Source organism: Tachypleus tridentatus, chromosome 6, assembly GCF_004210375.1.
Source record: "Tachypleus tridentatus isolate NWPU-2018 chromosome 6, ASM421037v1, whole genome shotgun sequence".
NCBI classification, from domain to species: Eukaryota; Metazoa; Arthropoda; class Merostomata; order Xiphosura; family Limulidae; genus Tachypleus; species Tachypleus tridentatus.
Window position 1 is genome coordinate 133,785,386 of NC_134830.1, and position 20,699 is coordinate 133,806,084.

General features: G+C 32.9%; 1 protein-coding gene across 1 annotated transcript in view; it reads left to right on the forward strand.

Moving 5' to 3' along the window:
- LOC143253717 (protein unc-93 homolog A-like) overlaps positions 1–13,949 on the forward strand; it is a 32,200-nt gene extending 18,251 nt beyond the window's left edge. The window contains exons 3-4 of the mRNA XM_076508004.1: positions 6,832–7,099; positions 12,738–13,949. Coding sequence (XP_076364119.1) covers positions 6,832–7,099; positions 12,738–12,967 — 498 coding nt within the window. The 3' untranslated portion in view covers positions 12,968–13,949. The remainder of the gene's footprint in view (positions 1–6,831; positions 7,100–12,737) is intronic.
- The last annotated feature ends 6,750 nt before the right edge of the window (positions 13,950–20,699 follow it).

Consider the following 20,699-nt stretch of genomic DNA (forward strand, 5'->3'; position numbering starts at 1 on the left):
TTGTGTCATAGTTTTATATTTAACATAAGTTTGTACTGATATCAAACCAGTTAAATCTATAAATGGAAGTGCTACTTAACGGACAAAAACGAACACTCATAATATTGTTATCCAAAGTGTTTTCACAAATAAATCTCATAATTCTTCATTAAAGTGTATAAACTAAATTTTAATAGTTTGTTATTTTGAAGGATCCAACGACTTGTATTCAGAAAGTGTACAATTTTTGACTAAATTTCAAAATATTAATTTATTTTATTTATACGTAATGAAGCGTTTCTTAAAAGTACTATATTCTCAATGGCCCTTTTAGCCTGGCAAGGTCTGATGGTTAGGATGCGGTTTCGAATTCCCGTCGCACCGAACATATTCATCCTTCTTCAGCCGGAAGGTTACTCCAACTATTCATTGAAAAACGACAGTCTAAGAGTTGACGGTGGGTGATGCTGACTAACTGCCTTCCTTCTAGTTTAGACGGCTAGAGCAGATAGCTCTCGTGTAGCTTTGCGCGAAATTCAAAACAATCCAACCCAAATGGTCATTTTAGTTTTCTCCAGAGAAAACAGTTACTGTATTTTAGTAAAGCCGAACTTACAGATGACTTCCAAACCAATCTAACATAATGACTTACAGATGACTTCCAAACCAATCTAACATAATTACTTGACGAGAATCTGTGACTGGCAGGTGAGGTTATCATCAATGAGTTTCTCATATTTTGTGTCTCACAAAACTCCGTTGAAACAAACATGTTTTATTCCGTGTAAATGAGAAACTTAAATTGTGATAAACGTTTAAGAACCAAAAACTATTTTCATTTCAGACGATAAAACGTGACTCTGAGTTACGAACAGAGATTACAGACCTATTATCCATACTATAACTTACTATTGAGATTTCTGTATCTCAGGACGGCTGGCTATTTTTTTTTTTTTTTTGTTAACCTGAAGATGACCTAAGGTCGAAAGGTTATTCTCTGCTTTATTAATAAAAGTGTTAATACCCATTCCAGCCGTCCTCAAATAGATTTTTACTTCAAGTGAGGTTTTCGTCATCAAGAATCATGTACCGAGTTTTCTGTTTTTAGTACATTGTCAATTGTATAATTACTACCTCTAGTTTAACATAGTAGTCGATACGCTACACATCTTGATGTAGAAGTTTTATCAACGTTTTGTTATAAAGTGTTACAGTCTTGTCTTGATAAAATAATTTGTTTGCCATTGGCGGGCTTTTAGAAATAAATGAAGACAATGTGTAGTATTTAACATTCATCTTCCTTTATTGAATCATTCATTTTTTAACAAAATATACTTTATTAGAAATTCTGATTTTTTATCTGTAGAAAAGGCTTATAATGTTCACTACAAGCTTGCCAGATTTCAAGAAGATACATAAACCGTATCGGATGATGTATCGATAAAATCGTATGACAATACGATACGAGTGTCCTATCGTTACACCATTGTTGACAACATATTTAAAAGTATTGTTTGACAAAGCATATATAAGTATTTCGAGTCTAGGGAACATTGTTTTTTCTACGACGATTGAAATCAAATGTATAAATCCTTATTAATTTTTGTATCTTCAACATTGCCACTAGCATATTCTTAAATAAACACTATTTGTTTATTCAAATAAACATTTTAAAAAATTATTTATCCCATCATATATGAACATAAAAAAATACTTTTCAGGTTTAGAACTATTCTGCCACATAATTTATCGAATTGCTTACGATAGCAAAATGATATGAACATATTATCAGACAATTTCCTTTTGTTACATCTTAATAGCATGTCCATCAAACGGGTTATATGTTAACTAAAACAAGTAATTTATTGCTAGATTGGTTGGACTTTATGGTTTTTTTACTCGTGTTTTTAATCTCTTTTAACTAGCTGCTTTCTCTTTCCGTAAAACTAAAACAGCATTTATTGAATGAAATATACACATTTGTGTATTAAATGAGCTATAAATTTTTGTAAACACGAATCACAGCTTCCACAATTGGTCATGTGCCAACAAAACTCCTGCTAAATAGAAAAATCTAAAAGGAAAATATTATTCCTGGTTTTAACAATTATAGTGACATCATATACTGGTTCATGTAAAAACATTTTTGCTTTCTTCACCTATCCAAGTTACACTTTAAAAAAGCATATCTCAAGTTGTTAGTGTGGAGGGAATCTCAGTTGTTAATGTTGTAGTATATGGTTCATATTTCATAATCTGTTGGCCCGGCGTGGCCAAGCGTGTTAAGGCGTGCGACTCGTAATCTGAGGGTCGCGGGTTCGCATCTCGGTCGCGCCAAACATGCTCGCCCTTTCAGCTGTGGGGGCGTTATAATGTGACGGTCAATCTCACTATTCGTTGGTGAAAGAGTAGCCCAAGAGTTGGCGGTGGGTGGTGATGACTAGCTGTCTTCCCTCTAGTCTTACACTGCTAAATTAGGGACGGCTAGCACAGATAGCCCTCGAGTAGCTTTGTGCGAAAGTCCAAAACAAACAAACAAAATCATAATCTGTTAAAACATGTAATATTATTTTAACGTTGACCCTTCATTATATGATCATCCAACATCACACATTTATAAAATGGAAACTTATAACAGCTGTAATTTATTTTAGTACCCGTGAGTGTTCAGAATAATAGGTTAAAAATTGTGTAAATATATAACACTGAGATTACAGAAAAACAAACAAACGTAAGACCAGTCGATACTGAATGTGGAGTTAACCCAGATATTATTAGTTTACAAGGAAAGAGAAAACTCTGTAAAACTAGTCCTAGTTTCATCTGCAATTATTCGAGATAACACTAGTTCATATAAAACTAATTCACGTTTCTTTTTTTTATTTTTGAATTTCGCGCAAAGCTACTCGAGGGCGATCTGCGTTAGCCGTCCCTAATTTAGCAGTGTAAGACTAGAGGGAAGGCAGTTAGTCATCACCACCCATTGGCACCTCTTGGGCTACTCTTTTACCAACGAATAGTGGGATTGACCGTTACATTATAACGCGCCCACAACTGAAAGGACGAACATGTTTGGTGCGACGGGGATTCAAACCCGCGTGCCTCAGATTACGAGTCGAACGTCGTAACTCACCTGGCCATGCCGGGCCTAACGTTTCATTAGGAGTTAACTCAGTTCTCAACAATCCATAATAAAAGAAAAAAAAACACAGAGATAAATAAGTAGAAAACGTTTCATCTAGAGCCGATAAAGATGTTATGAGGATTGGTTAATTCCAATAGAAATGTTGACCAAGTTTTGCAGTATATTTTTCTATGGTCCCATATCATCCGTTTACATAATTTCTTCACTTAATTTATTAAATGGTTCAATACGGGTTTTCAGGAGGATACGTGTGTAATGTTAGCTTGAATACATTATACGTACACGCTGAACCAGACTTTGTGGTCGATGTTAGAACTCGCCTTATTACAAAATAATTTATTATGAGACATTTTACACATTACTAATATAAGTGATAAAACATTAAAAATGACCCGGAACCATAGTGACATTTCAGCACATTTTCTAAACTATTGATGGCCAGGCGTGGTCTAGTAGCTAGTGTACCCGGTTTATGAATTCACGGTTTCGCGGCTCACGCCCGGACGTCGCAAAACAAAATAGGTTATTTGTATTTTGGGGCGCTGAATATACTATATGCGTGACTATATGATTAAGGAAGAGTGATACAAAAGTTGGTGGTGAGAAAAGCTGACTAACGAACATCCACATTTATAAGTTAAAAATTCGACTACGTTTAATTTCGCGCAAAGCTACACGAGGGCTATCTGCGCTGGTCATCCATAATTTATAGCCATAGACTAAATAGAAGGCAGTTAGCTAACATTATCCACCACTAACTCTTAGACTACTCTTTACCAACGATTCACAGTCACATTATATTGTCCCCAATGTAAAGAATGAGCATATTCGTTGATGGGATTAAAATCCACGGTCCACAGAAGGCGAATAGAGTTCCTCCATCACTAGGCCATGACGGGCCATAAAAATTAAAGATAAGAAAGCAGCGTCCACAATATTTAATAATAGATTTTTGTTATGAAAAAATAACCGAAGCTTTAGAGCTAAATTACAATCTTATATTCACAAAAGACAGAAAGCTAGTTTCTGCTTAGTAATCATAAATTTCGCCCAATTACAAAATCGATTTTGATTTCGTGTTGGCTAACTACTATTTCTTCCCGCCGTGCCTCTTAGTTTGTTTTTTAAGTTCGCGTTAGCCGTCCCTAATTTAGCAGTATAAGACGAGAGGGAAGACATTTAGTTATCACAACCACCCACACTTGAGCTGCTCCTTTAGCTATGAATAGTGGCATTGCTCGTTATATGAACGCCCCGGGATTCGAACCCGCGAACTTCAGATTACGAGTCGAGTGCCTTAACCATTTAGCCATGACTGGCTTTTCAAAGATGTTAAATATTAAGCTTAAGTATGTGTGTCACGTGCTATTATTTCTTCTAAGGTCTTGAATAGTGGTTTAATAGCACTTCTCTCTTGAAAGAAAATGATAAAATTTGTCCCAGTAATCATAGGCTTATTAATCTTACACCAGTACTATAAAGAGTTTTGAAAAAAATTTGTTAAAAGTGTAGAATTTTGTTGGATAGTCGACACGGTTTTACTAGTGGAACATTTTGCTTTACAAATCTTTTGCCATTTTTGAGGAGGTAACTGAAGTGAGGGTACAGTTGTGGATTTGGTAGATTTGAATTTTAAGAAATTATTTGACAAAGTGCAATATAAATGGCTTGTGAAAAATTTATCTCTGTAGGTGTGATGAATGGTTTCTCTCATTCGATATAAAACTGGCTAAGTGAAAGAAACAGTCAAAATAAATTACTGTAGGATACTTCACGGTTCAGCGTTACGATCTTTACTCTTTATGAATTACGTCAAGGATACAGATAAAAGAACGATCAATAGATTATTTGAATTTTTGATGAAATTAAACTTTTCATTGTTGCTAGCGGTGAGGAATATACTAAAACCTTACAAAATGATGTAAATTAATTGACTAATGAGGCGAAAAATTGCAAGACGGTTTCTAATTATAATAAATGTAAGATAATACGTGTTAGTTGTTACAGTTTCATTTATGAGTATAATTTTGATGAGAATTATAAAAATATTACTATGGAATAAAAAGAAGATACCTTCTTCAACCAGTGTAAACATCATTATTGTTGTATGATACCTTCTTCCACCAGTGTAAACATCATTATTGTTGTATGATACCTTCTTCCGCTAGTGTTAACATCATTATTGTTGTATGATACCTTGTTTCACCAGTGTAAACATCATTATTGTTGTATGATACCTTCTTCCACTAGTGTAAACATCATTATTGTTGCATGATACCTTCTTCCACCAGTGTAAATATCATTATTGTTGTATGATACCTTCTTCCACCAGTGTAAACATCATTATTGTTCTATGATACCTTCTTCCACCAGTGTAAACGTCATTATTGTTGTATGATACCTTCTTCCGCTAGTGTTAACATCATTATTGTTGTATGATACCTTGTTTCACCAGTGTAAACATCATTATTGTTGTATGATACCTTCTTCCACTAGTGTAAACATCATTATTGTTGCATGATACCTTCTTCCACCAGTGTAAATATCATTATTGTTGTATGATACCTTCTTCCACCAGTGTAAACATCATTATTGTTGCATGATACCTTCTTCCACCAGTGTAAACATCATTATTGTTGTATGATACCTTCTTTTACCAATGTAAACATCATTATTGTTGTATGATACCTTCTTTCACCAGTGTAATCATCATTTTGTTTGTTTGGAATGAAGCACAAAACTACAGAAAGGGCTATCTGTGCTCTGCTCACCACAGGTATCGAAACCCTATTTCCAGCTATGTGAGTCCGCAGACATACAGCTGTAAACTTATATAATTTTGTCTGTAGTAGAATAAGCCTTAACTGTCAGAAGTAAACTGGTATGGTACTATTTAACATCTCACTTTCTCATCTTATGGAACGTTCACCACAGCAGGTCTGTTTTTGTATTGTGGGGGGCTGCTTACAGTAGTTTCTTGAGGAAAGAGAACACCAAAAAGAAAATGATAAATATAACTGTTTGCCAATATGAAAAATAACATATCATATAGTATGACACTTTTACCCAAGAAACACGTGTTTATATCAGCAACAGGGGTTTGATAACAGGAGTATTACTTGCGCTACTGGTCAATCAACTATATGTACATCTTTAAACTATTTTATGTAGTTACACAGTCAGCGCTACGGTTTGACAAGGAATTTATAAAGTCAAAGATACGTTACAGACGAATACTGATAAATATATCCAATAAACGTTCACGTCGATGTACACGCCTTGAAAATAGCGTCAAAGTAAAATATCTGAAAAGACGCATTCCTCATTTCATCAGGGCAATCGATGAAGCCATGCTGCTTCGACTGAGTCGGAAGGAAGGCGACAATTACGTTGGTAAATCTACTGTGATAACAGTCACATTTCGTTTGGTATCAATGTTTTCAATTTGGAAATACGTCCTTGTATTCTTTATAGTGTAGTTTTGTGGTTGTTCGTTAGGTGGAGTAGTTCAGTGTGCGGGAAGAAATTGTATATTTTTTAACAAGGATGTCTGCAAGCTAATTTCAGTAACAAACTACGTCACAACAAGCTCAGATGAATTCCTTGTAAACCTACTAAAAACAACAACAAACAAACATGGAAATTATTTAACACGTTTACACACAGATATGCGATTATTAACAGTTAACCTTTTTTTTTCTATACAGATGTACGTAAGCTGTGCTCTGGGACTTGAGGCAGTGGGTTATACCATGATGTGTATGGGGATTATGAACACACTTGGGTCCTTCACGGTCTACCAGTTCGCTAAACACATCAAAAGACCAATTATCATGGCGGCAGGATTCATCTTTCAGACTGGACTTCTTATGGTCCTGTGGCTGTGGAAACCTGTCAGAGACGACATAGCAGTTTTTTATGTCATTGCTGCAGGTTGGGGACTGTGCAACGCCATCTGGGAAACACTCACTTTGAGTACGTAATAATATAATTATTTGTGTATTACAAAATATTCAAAAAGAGTCAATAAAACTTTGATAAAAGTGAGTAAATTAAAAGTTAATAATAAAGCATCAAAACGTGTAATAGAGCTAAATCAAATACATATATTAAGAATTTCTTTATATAATAAATTTTAGTTTCCGAATTCTTTCTACATTCTTACAAATTATTACATTTACAGGTAACTTAAAGTCTAGATTTAGTTATGTCAAAATTTAATTTTTTATGGAACTTAGTCTTAAACTAGCATCTAGTTTTATTTTTGTGTTATTATGAGAAACAACAGCTAAAAACTGCCCTTTAAAGGACAATATTAAGATGACATATTTATAATTTTTAATGGGAAAAAACGTACAAACCTGTTTGTGGATTATTAAGAATGTTAACACCATTGCTTTAAATTTTCAGTAGCAGAAAAAAAGTATTCCAAGGTTCTTTCTTGGATATGGATAATTTTAATTTGGATAACATATTAAATACATGTATTTATCCCAAATCAACACATTTGGAGTGTTCGAACCATGTTGATAGCTTTACACCTTTCGAATGTAAGAATAATTTAATCAATGCTTTAATATATAAAATATAGCATAAAGAAAGTTCACTATTGTTCTCATAATTAATAATATATTCATTTACTAAATTTTAACATATCTGTTATCAACAGAATTATTAAGCAATTCTTGAATAAGTCGTACGTCCTGACAAAATATGATGTGTAGAAAATTAACTTTATTTTTTGAGTAAAGAGGGTTAAATACTGAGAAACTAAAACAGGCCAATTTTGAATTACCCAGAAATCTTTGTTTGGTTTGAATCCTGTGTTGAGAATTAACAGTTTTTATTTTCAGAGTAAAATATCGTATCGACAGATTAGAAGGTTCATTTCTGGTCTGTGTATTTTTCGTTCCTCTTTTAAAGAGGAACAACGGTATGTCTCAGGAATTATACTGCTAGAAACTGGGTTTCAGTACCGTGGTGGGCAGAGCACAGATAGCCCTTTGTGTAGCGTTTTGCGTAATAAAAACACTTAAACTCATTAAAGTTGGGACGTAATGATACCAAACAACAAATAGAGACTCTTCTGTTCTCGATATTCACGAAAGTATTTTTGAGCAAAGATTCGCCACACTGTTTTGTTTTTTTAAATAAAAAGACATTTACAGTCATGAAGCCTGTCTAATTATTAACAGCTTCCGATTTGATGTGAACCAAGTTCAAGCTCCTACGATACCAACGTAGTGAATGTGACGGAGACCTGCGTGAAAGGAGTTAGTGTGTTCTGTATTAGAAAACTGAAACCTAAACATAGTGCTAACTATTTGTCACTGAAAATTATGTTCATAATGCAAAACTAAAGTTTTACTTTAATTGTCCCTCACCAATAAAAAACTAAAACTATAACTTAATGTTTGAGATTGGATGCAGGAGTCTTAAATAAAGTTTGCTACAGTATAAAAGCCCAGCATGGCCATGTGGTTAGGGAGCTCGACTCGTAACCCGAGGATCACGGGTTCGAATCCCCGTCACACCAAATATGTTTGCCCTTTCAGCTGTGGAAGCGTTATAAAGTTACAGTCAATCCCACCATTTGTTAATAAAAGAGTAATCTAAGAATTGGCGGTGGGTGGTAATAACCAGGTGCATACCCTCTAGTCTTACACTATTAAAGTAGGGACGATTAGCACAGATAGCCCTAGTGTAGTTTTACGCAAAATTCAAAAACAAACAAACAGGCTTCGGTGCAAAATCAATGAAGGCCGCTAGATAATTTATCAGGTTGATTATCTGGAGTGACAATACTACATTACAATGACATAGGGCACGTAACCCTACAATTCGGTCTTTCTGGGATGTAGAGATTGTAGGTTGTTCTGCTTCTTCTTTTACGACAAACAGTTTTACGAACTTTAAAATGTTTACGTGTACACTAGATAGAGAGAAAACAAATCTATATCACCATCAGATACGGTACTGTTGTTGATACGCCATCTTATATAATATTTCAATTCTCTTGAGACGTCCCGTTATAAAGGAACATTTTCAAGTCACTGTATCCGTCTTTATCAGTTTCTGTTTTTGAAACTGATAATCCACTATACAAATAAATAAACATTCTATATTATTAAAAAACTAAGGAACGAGTTGTTAGTGATGTATAACAGCTTCTGTCTTGTGAGCTCTTTTAAATTAATTCGACTGGAAGCAGTGATAATCGGCGGGCTTGTTCATCGTATTTGTTGAACTCCTATAACACAGTGTTTCATCATTCGTGTAAGCATATTCATTTATGTCAATTTAAAATAAAACGTTTGTATTCCGTCACGTGAAGTATAAAATTAAATCGCGTGGTGTTATATGAAGCACGAGAAGAATCCGGGAACAACAGGATTAGGCAAAATGTCAAAAATGTCGAGATAGAGGTACCAAAAAATATAGAGACAAGACATTAAAAATAGAAGTTATTTATATCTCAAAGCTGTTTAAACTTGTTACATTTTAATACTATTGTATGTCAATCAAACTTGTTTCAGATTTTACTTAATGATCAGATTTCTACAAAAATTTTGTACAGATTAAAAAAAATTGTCCTGAAACGACGGGATTTTCAGTATTGAGACTTTTATAGAAATAACCACATATTATAAGCTTATAGAAATAGTCCCATGTCGTAAGTTTGGTTATTGCCACTTTCTTCCAGTGGAATTGAAATCTCTTCTTTACTAACATACGCAGGAGTTTGTTTGTTACGCAAGAACATTAGTACCAATTAACATGATGTGGTCAAAACATCTCCGCACAACTAGTTTGTGTTTTTTCTTATAGCAAAAGATAGTCACATCAGGCTGACTATCTGCCGTGTCCACCGAGTGGAATCGAATCCCTGATTTTAGCTTGTTCAATCCGTAGTCTTACCGCTGTCCCAGCGGAAAACAACTTCACAGATATAACCAGTATCACCCATAACCTACCTGATCTATCACATATAGGTTAGTTCTAGTATTCCTATTAATCTTCAGGAAACAGCTCTGACGTTTCACTAATGACCACATTTAATTACTAAGGATTTGTGGTTTGGGTTTAGGAAGAGCAGGAAATACTAATTACATTCTTACTATGTTCTTTCATTGATTAAAGCCTCGCGACAGAACCTGTAACCAGCGAATTGAGAAAACAAACCCTAAGCTCTATATTTTTGTTATTATTGTTATATTACTAGCTGAAGTATCACTCTGTTGAATGGATGAAATAAAAACACGTTTATAAGAAAGGATAGAAAACTGAGCTTCTATCGTTTGTTTGAAGATTATAACATTCAAAGTACAATCAAAATACATGAAGGTACCATTAATGAAAATAAATACATGCAATTTTCAATAATTATATGGATATTAAAATAGATGTGGGGTCCAAATCCTGTCTCATGTCACCCGGTATCACTGTGTCGAATTTGACGCTGATTAATCAAGAAATGTGGAAATGTATAATGAACAACAGATATGAAAGGATAGATATAAACCATTGGAATTTTTTTCCCCGTAAACTCACTTTACTTTCATAAACTTACAACTTGTTGACAGAAGTTATTGAGACTAAAGGAGTTTATTTTGATTTACTCTTTCAGTGCCGACTTATTATTTTTAACTAATGCTGATTGTCACATTCGTTTATCCTGTTAGAACCGAATAGGGTTGCATTACATAAAAACTTTATTACTTCACTGCAAATGAACATATAAACATGAAAATTTCAGGATTTGTTTGGAACGTACATAGTTGGGTAGCTAGTCCTGCTCAAACATCTCCATTTCTTCCAGAGTTTCCCACTGCCACTGGGCATTCTCTTCTGAACTGGTTGATAGTTCAGGTTCAGGTGGAGATGGGTACTGTATCTGGAATTTGTGAACTGCTTCCTCGATCCCTTCCCTGAATTGAGTTGTTCTCTCCCGAGATTTCGCTGGCCTTTCCTTGGTAATGGAACCGCGCCCTCTCGTGGTTTTAACTATCCCTATTCCCTTGGTTGCTTCCAAATTTGCTTTGTGTGTTTGTTCTACTTTCTTCACCACTGTCTTCCAAGTCTTCTTCTGAGCTTTCATACTCAAAATAGTCTCTACCCGAGTCTGAATCTTGCTGAATTATTTCCAAAACTTGAGCTGCAATGAATAATGAACGCCTGCACGAAGCCATCTTGGAAACTTTACTTACAAAATTCTTCCCTTTTTTCGCGTCCCGGAAACATTACTAATCACGTGATCAGGTCCATGAATATGTAAATAGTCCAAGATAAACATCTAAGGCTCGTGAATATTAAGTGGGAGTTTTGCATTTGCCCGTAAAAGTGCTGCTCTCTATTGAACAAAGAAGACACTATAAAAATTCAACTACAGTCGCAAATAACTCAAAATCGTAGGATCGACTACAGTCGAATTTGGTAGCGAAAGAGTAAAATACATAAAACAACAGAAAGATGTACTTGTTTCACATTTTTCTTTAAACATCCGACATTTCATATGAAACAGTCTGAAACTATATTACTAATCTATTTACTTCTGTTAGTGGGATTAATCGGGTAATGTTAATGTTGGATTGCACCTACACACATTAGGTAAACAGAGTGACAGCGTGTGTTTTATTGACAGTGTTGTGCTGTTGGTTTTCCTTTTAGCTAACAAAGCTTGTATTCTGCTTTTCTTTCCATTTCAATCAACCATTATAAGACTGTGCAGTCTAATAAAAGAAGTTAACGCTTGAATTTACAACACCAGCTGTATTATCATCTGCTGGTCAAACCAATGGAACGTTGTACTCATTGTGTTCTACATCATCCTTTATTACAACTCAGATTGCTAGAATCTCTTTCAACTAAGCTAAGAAAAACATCTGTTAACCAAAAGATAAGCGCACTATCAGTACATTTTCAATTATGAACATTTAAAAAAGTAAAACACGAGCTCCATTTGTGGAACACTTGTTTCTGTAAAAACTAAATTCTCATCGATGTAGCTTATGTAAGTACATGTTTAGACTAAACGTTTATGTCTGTTTCCTAGCTAAGCCTATAATTGGAGAAACAATGAGCAGTTAAATCTGTATTTCTGGTTGCATGCGTTTGTTTCATCACTGGTTTTATTCGCAAACAGGCAACTATTATAAAACGTTTAATGTGCACTAGATGTACTCTGTATGTTTTTGTTTTGTTTGTTGCTAAATATCAAACTACACAACAGGCCATCTGTGCTGTGCATCCAGCACAGACAATTGAAACACAATTTTTATCATTATTATTCTTCAGTCTTATCACTTAGCTATCGGGAATTTATTCCTGATGTATCTCATTTTATAAATTTCAGACTTGGCTGAAAAATGTTGAAATAAAAGACGAATATGAATCCACGTCTCTTGAGCAAATAAATGACACCAAAATGTAACCATGGAAGAGGCTATCGTTTTTATAGGAAAAGTGTATATAGATTAACTTATATAAAGTGCAAGATCAAATACACTTTCTGATAAATACTTCTTTCTTTTTTTTAAAGTTATTAGGCATACCATAAAGCTTTGTTTCAAAATTGCATAAAAATAATTTACATTTATATTTCTGTGTTTATCAGGTTTCGTTGCCACAACGTATCGTGAAGACTGGCATTCTCCATTTTCCCTTTACTCCCTCGCTCAGGCATTAGGCTTAACTCTTGCCTTTTGTGGAAGTCTTTATTTCTGCCCTGGAATTCAAATATACATTCTCGCTGGAACGTTGCTAGTCTCTGCTGCTCCCTATAGTTGTCTGGAGTTTCGCTTGCACCAGCAGAGAAAATTCCAAGAACGTTCTGCCATGTTGTGACGTAATAAGCTGCAGATCTTGATGGATGGCTGCTGCAGTGTTCGACGTGGTTATATGTTTGAGAACAAGTGTTTCATCAGTTATAATTTGTCACTGAAATAGGTGTATATATATATAGGATATTGATATGTATCTGTTATACCAAAATAAAAGTTGTGTAAGTTTACTCAGTATTAAAGCTTACTTATAACTACTTTTTAACATATATAATTTTATATTTGTACTTGTATAGCCCTACTGAGGACGGTAAAATACATTGAATTGGATAAATAGACACCTATATAGTTAACCAAAAGTGGTATCATTATCCCTTCTAAGGATGGAATACTTAAATAAAAACTATTTAGTAAATCAAAACAATGACAAATCTAGAAACCTTGATTTCGTTAAACTATGGAAGGTACCACCAGTAGGATTTATCCTGACTTGGTTGTACAGAACGAGGTTGGTTGTTTAGTGTTTTCTAGTTTTGTATGACATATTGTCAAAAACGTGTAAGATGTATTGTAGAGAAAACTTATCAATGTCAGTTAGAATGTATATTTTACAATACTGAGAATAACTGAACAACAATAAATGTTTGTAGTTGAGATATTTATTTTAATTTTGTATTTGTCACTGCAATTGTACTTCTATTCAAGTACGAGATGTCCAGGACCTTACAGTATTTAATTAATAAATTCTAAGTGATAACAATAACTTTCTAATTTGTTACTCATTTGTAACATTATACAGCGTAATTTGTAATTATATGTTTATATTAGCGTTACACGAGGTGTTTTAATTCTTACGACAAGTGCTTACTCATTTGATCTTTGTCTAATTATCTTCACAGCTTATGGTCAAGAGAGAGCATTCGGAGAAGTAGGTATTCGTGGAAATGTATATCAATAAAAAGAGTAGCACACTGTATTACGTACAATGGTATATTTGTTGTTAAGAACAGTTGTTAAAATGAATAAAACTCTGTAGTAATCGTAAAGATGTATTCGTTGTAAGAGCACTTAATAAAAATAGATAATAAGCTGCAGTAAGAGTAATGATTTATTAAAAATAAGTTAAAAATTAGTTACAATGTAGTAAGTACAATTAATAAAAACCTGTAGTAACCACAATAATGTATTTGTTGTTATCAACAATTAATAAAAACCTGTAGTAACCACAATAATGTATTTGTTGTTATCAACAATTAATAAAAACCTGTAGTAACCACAATAATGTATTTGTTGTTATCAACAATTAATAAAAACCTGTAGTAACCACAATAGTGTATTTGTTGTTATCAACAATTAATAAAAACCTGTAGTAACCACAATAATGTATTTGTTGTTATCAACAATTAATAAAAACCTGTAGTAACCACAATAATGTATTTGTTGTTATCAACAATTAATAAAACCTGTAGTAACCACAATAATGTATTTGTTGTTATCAACAATTAATAAAACCTGTAGTAACCACAATAATGTATTTGTTGTTATCAACAATTAATAAAACCTGTAGTAACCACAATAATGTATTTGTTGTTATCAACAATTAATAAAACCTGTAGTAACCACAATAATGTATTTGTTGTTATCAACAATTAATAAAAACCTGTAGTAACCACAATAATGTATTTGTTGTTATCAACAATTAATAAAAACCTGTAGTAACCACAATAATGTATTTGTTGTTATCAACAATTAATAAAAACCTGTAGTAACCACAATAATGTATTTGTTGTTATCAACAATTAATAAAAACCTGTAGTAACCACAATAGTGTATTCGTTGATATCAACAATTAATAAAACACCCGTAATTACCATAATAACGTATTCGTTGATATCAACAATTAATAAAACACCCGTAATAACCATAATAATGTATTCGTTGTTATCAACAGTTAATAAAACTAACCTATAGTAACCACAATAACGTATTCGTTGTTATCAACAGTTAATAAAAAAACCCATAGTAACCACAATAATGTATTCGTTGTTATCAACAATTAACAAAACACCCGTAATAACTATAATAACGTATTCGTTGTTATCAACAATTAATGAAACACCCGTAATAACCATAATAATGTATTCGTTGTTATCAACAATTAATGAAACACCCGTAATAACCATAATAATGTATTCATTGTTATCAACAATTAATGAAACACCCGTAATAACCATAATAATGTATTCGTTGTTATCAACAATTAATAAAAATAACCCATAGTAACCACAATAATGTATTCATTGTTATCAACAATTAATAAAACACCTGTAATAACCATAATAATGTATTCGTTGTTATCAACAGGTAATAAAAATAACCCATAGTAACCACAATAATGTATTCATTGTTACCAACAATTAATAAAACATCCGTAATAACCACTATATTCATAATAATAAATAACCATAATATCCGTAATAATAATCAATAATGTATTGATTGTTGTCAACAGTTTATAAAAAAAACCATAGTAACCACAATAATGTACTCTTTGTTATCAACAGTTAATAAAAAAACCCGTAGTACCCACAGTACCCACAATAATGCATTCGTTGTTATCAACAATTGATAAAAAACCCATAGTAACCACAATAATGTACTCTTTGTTATCAACAGTAAATAAAAAACCGTAGTAACCACAATAATGTGTTCGTTGTTATCAATAATTAATAAAAAGACAAAGATACTATAGTAACCGCAATGTTGTATTCGTTGTTAATTATAGTTAGTGAAAAAGTTAAAAGACGTGTGGTAATCATAATAACGTATTCATCGTTATGCACAACAAATCAATAATTAAAGAAATGTGTTCGAAGAGATAGACATACCTGGAACCACTTTGTGGTCACAGTCGTTATTATGATGGTATAAAAAGAAAGAGATACAACTGATATGATGATATATATATAGTGGGTGTTATAAGGAACTGAATCTCTGGTTAGTTTTGTCATGGTTATATACCTTCATGCAATGAAAATAAATCAGGTAATCAGTTACAATCATGTCTGATTATCATGTTCACTGCTACAATCATGTCTGATTTTCATGTTTACTGCTACAGTCATGTCTGATTATCATGTTTACTGCTACAATGACGTCTGATTATCATGTTCATTATTGCAATCATGTCTGATTATCATGTTCACTGCTACAACCACGTCTGATTATCCTGTTCACTGCTACAATCATGTCTGATTATCATGTTCACTGTTACAATTATGTCTGATTATCATGTTCACTGCTGCAATCATGTCTGATTATCATGTTCATTACTACAATCATGTCTGATTATCATGTTCATTGCTAAACTCGTGTCTGATTATCATGTTTACTACTAATAATGTCTCATTATCATGTTGACTGCTAGAAGAAAAGAGATGCAATAAAATATTTCACGTTTTGCAAAAAATAAAACACAAAATGTTGAAGACATCACAAGAAGAACGAAAATAATTCTACTTTGTAGCGGTTGTTCAGGAGTTGAATGAAACGAATGAATCCAATGTTTGTTATGTCGACGGAAACAAAAGAAACACCAGAAGAACTGGTGCATTTTTTGTTCCGATGTTGATGACAATAGTGAAGAGAAAATATGTTCGCTCCGTAATTTATAATCAAGAAGAAATAAAATAGGTTAAAACAATTATGAAAGTTGTTTCGAACGAGGAAAGTTAATGGTTTAAAGTGGGAAGAAGATTTGTATTTTACAAAGAATATTACACTGGAAGTCTTTAGTTAACTGTCCTTTTTATTCCGGTTTCATTAAAAATGTCGGCATTCTAATATCATGAGCTGTCAGTAAAATAACTTCATAAATGTATGTAAAGCGAGATGACTTAACGATATGCTACAGCCCATTCCACGTTCTGAAAATAGATGAACTTAACAACAGTTCGTCAAGGAAATGTTACATTAAACGTAAAACGTTTTTGCACAAAAAACGGTCATAATTAAACAGTATGGTAATTATACTTGAAGTTTTTTCAAACTGAACGAATCTAACTGGAACATTTCAACAGATAAACCGGATGAAATCTAAAAGAGGTGACTTTTTTTTTCTTGTTAAGAACTAATCAGTGCTTTTTACCTATGTTCACGATAAACCTATGTTTAGTTCCTAGCCTGGGTAAGTCATTAACAACGAGGCAATTAAAATTTGATCTATGAAGTATTATTAGTTTTATTTGACGAAATCAACGACGCATCTGTTTACGTTTTAATAGTGAATGATTGTATGTGTGTGTTTTCAAATAGCAAAGCCACATCGGGCTACAATGTATCTGCTGAGTCGATTCCCTGATTTTAGCGTTGTAAATCCGTAGACTTACGGCTGTACCAGCGGGGTACCTTGATTGATAGTAGAACTATACTTTGTGATCTGTTATCTCGACATGGTCGTATTGTGAAAAGGGACTAAAATGTGAAACGCTAAACAGAATGTGTTCTCTATGTTGTGACTTTGTTTTTTTTCATTTAATTCTGAAATGAAGTGTCACCAGGAAAAAAATTTCAAGTTAAAAAACTGTGTCATCGTTTGGTTCTATTTATATTAAAAGTTAAATTATGAAACACAGAACCTATTGGACTTGATTCCCCTACGATAACGTACTTTACTATCTCTAACTGAATTATACAGTCTGTTTATAAGATCCAGTTGTAAAATCTCTCGAACGAGTGTGGGGCTGCGGATCGAAAGTTCTAAGGCTGGTATTGCGAACTGTGAATGATTTATAAGAACAGCAGCTAATCCCATTGCTCAGACAGAAACTCTTATGGCAGTGGGTGCTGTATATAATCTACCTTCTCTCAGTAATTAAGAATGACTATATGTGAACCACATGTTTCTTTAATCTGACCGTTTAACTCAAGTAGGTACCACTACAATAACGAATAGAAATTGTTGATTTTCAACTCGTCTCCAATTTTGGTGGTGCATCTGTTGAAGAAGTTGAGATGAATATAAGAGTTAAAGTTTATACAGAAATCAACTCAGGACAACCAACATTTTACAATTACTGACCGTTAGCACGACGATAGATTACAATATCAGGAAGAAAATTAGTGTCTAGAAATACAACCAAACCATTTTTTTATCTTTCTCGTCTTTCTGATAAGACACATTTTGCTTAACAATTATAAAAAAAGCTCCAGTTTCACAAAACTAACCACTTGGTTTTAATGAGTTATATTGTCAGAACATATCACACATTTTGATGTAAGGAATTGCCTTAGTGAGGTGTTTGTTTAATTGTTGAACAACGTATGTTTAGAATTAAATGAAACTATACTATGATATAGAGGCCTAAGTTTCTCTTTTGAACATGAAAAAGTATTCGACTCAATCCCTCAACACAGAGGGATAGAGAAGATCATTTTGGATGAGATGAATCGTCTAGTGTAATGGTGGATAAATCATTTGTAATTAAGTAGAAGAACAATTGTCCGCTGAATGCTAGAGTTAGCAAAAGACATAGAAAATAAGTTGCTTGAACATCTAAAAGACTGGTTGTATTTTTCTTTAGCACTAGATGAGTCAACAGATGTTAGTGACACTGTACAGTTGATATTTTGGGTTCGATATGTAACTTCAGATCTTCATGTGAGGGAAAAAACGTTTGGCCTTTGTGGATTACGAGATCGAACATGTAAAAAAACATTTTTGAAAACAATTCTTGAAATGTCAAAAAAATTCAATCTGGATTTTGAAAAACTGGTTTCTGTCACAACAGACGGTGATCCCGCGATGACTGGGGCGAAATGAGGATTTGTTTTTCTTTTGAAGCAGCATTTAATTGAAAATAATGTAAAATTCACACTGCCATCTTTTTATTGAATTTGGCATCAAGAAAATGTATCTTCTCAGATGTCTAAAAGTGATGAACTGAAAAATTTGATGGACATTGTTGTAAAAATTGTGAATTATATTAGAAGTAGAAGCTCTCTCATCCGTCGACAGATTGTTAAGTCTTTGAAGAAAAGCAGTGACTGTACTTTTGATGATCTTACTGATTTTGCAAATGTAAGATGGTTAAGTAGAGGAAAGTCTTGGAACGATTTACTTCTTCATTACCTCAAATAAAAGAGTATCTTGTTGAAAAAGGTAAGATTGAAAATTGTCGTGAAATTTAAACTTTGTCATGGCAGAGTGATTTCCACTTTCTGTGGGATATGATGGCTAATTTGAATAATTTGAATATGAAGCTTCAGGGAAGAGATAAAATAATGACCGAGCAATTACAATCTATTAATGAATTTCAATTGAAGGTAAACCTTCTTACACAACAATTACAAAAGAATGATTTGACACATTTTGCAACGTTGAATAGTTTTCTAGAAAATAATAAGGACTATGATTTCTCTGATGCTAAAGATGATCTCTGTGTAAACTGGATCTTTGTTTTATCTATCTCGAAAATTTGAATCACGTTTCTTCGAATTTAAAAAATTGAAATTGATATTTGAATTTTTGTATGATCTATTTTAATTTGGTTTAGAAAATTTCAGTGAGGAAATTACATCTTTTTTGTCTTTGGAAAAGTGTGGATTTGAAGACGAGATGTTTACCCTGCAACGCGTAGAACATGAAAAGTAAACAAAAATGTTCTATCAGAGAGCTGTGGTTCACTATTCTGATAAATGAGTCTTCTAAATTTAAAGATAACAATTTTAAAATTATTTTCCATGTTTCGATCCACATGGGTGTGTGAGTCAACATTTTCTAAGCTAGATTTTCTCAAGACTAGATACAGATCTCGGATTACTGACATAAATTTAGAGGCAGAGCTAAGATGCTCAACGAGCATAGATATCAAGCCAAATTTCACGAAACTTGTTGATGAAAAGCCCCATCAATTTTCACACTGAAGGCTAGTTGATATGCAATTATTTTAATTAAACTAACACATTTCAATTTTTTTTCTGAATAGTGTGGCCAAAGTTGTTTTCATTTGCCACAATTATGGCCTCTATGAAAAATAAGTTGCCCACCCCTGGTCTAGTGAATAACAAATAAAAAGATATTAAAGACCCAGACGTATTTTCTTGATAATTTACGAAGCATTTTATAAAATATTAATCAGAATGTTAAACACTTTACGATTATAGTTATTGTGATATAAAATAAATACTCGTAGAAATGTTTGTTTTTTGCTTAAGAGTCTAAGCTATCCAACAACATTGTTTTAGGTTTCTTATTCGTAGTGTGAGACGTTAGTTGGTTTTTCTTACTTCCTTTGAGTGTTTCAACATGGCAATCAAAACACGGATTACTAAACTGATGACCCCGCAAACTAACGTTTCCGTGTAAAGATGGATTTTATTATTTTAGTTTGGAAACTGACTATACCAAGAAAACGAACTAAGTACATCGCCTGTTATTACAAATGTTAGTAAGCGCTTTATCCAAAGCTACAGCTTCACAGAAGATTGTGGAAAATATTATTTCTCATAGAAATGGAAAATATTATTTCTCATAGAAATGGAAAATATTATTTCTCATAAAAATGGAAAATATTTAGTATCTACAATTTGGTTACATTATAAATAATTAATGAAGTTAATATTTTGGGATTATTATGTGGTTGTCTTATTAGGAGTGTCTGAATACTGTAATTATACGGTATTGTATAATAGTACAATAGTATAATATTGTACAATAGTGTATTGTATTTGTACACAAAAGATCTCGTTAAAATAACTATCTTATGCTGTACTGTTTTGTTTATTAAACAAATCTT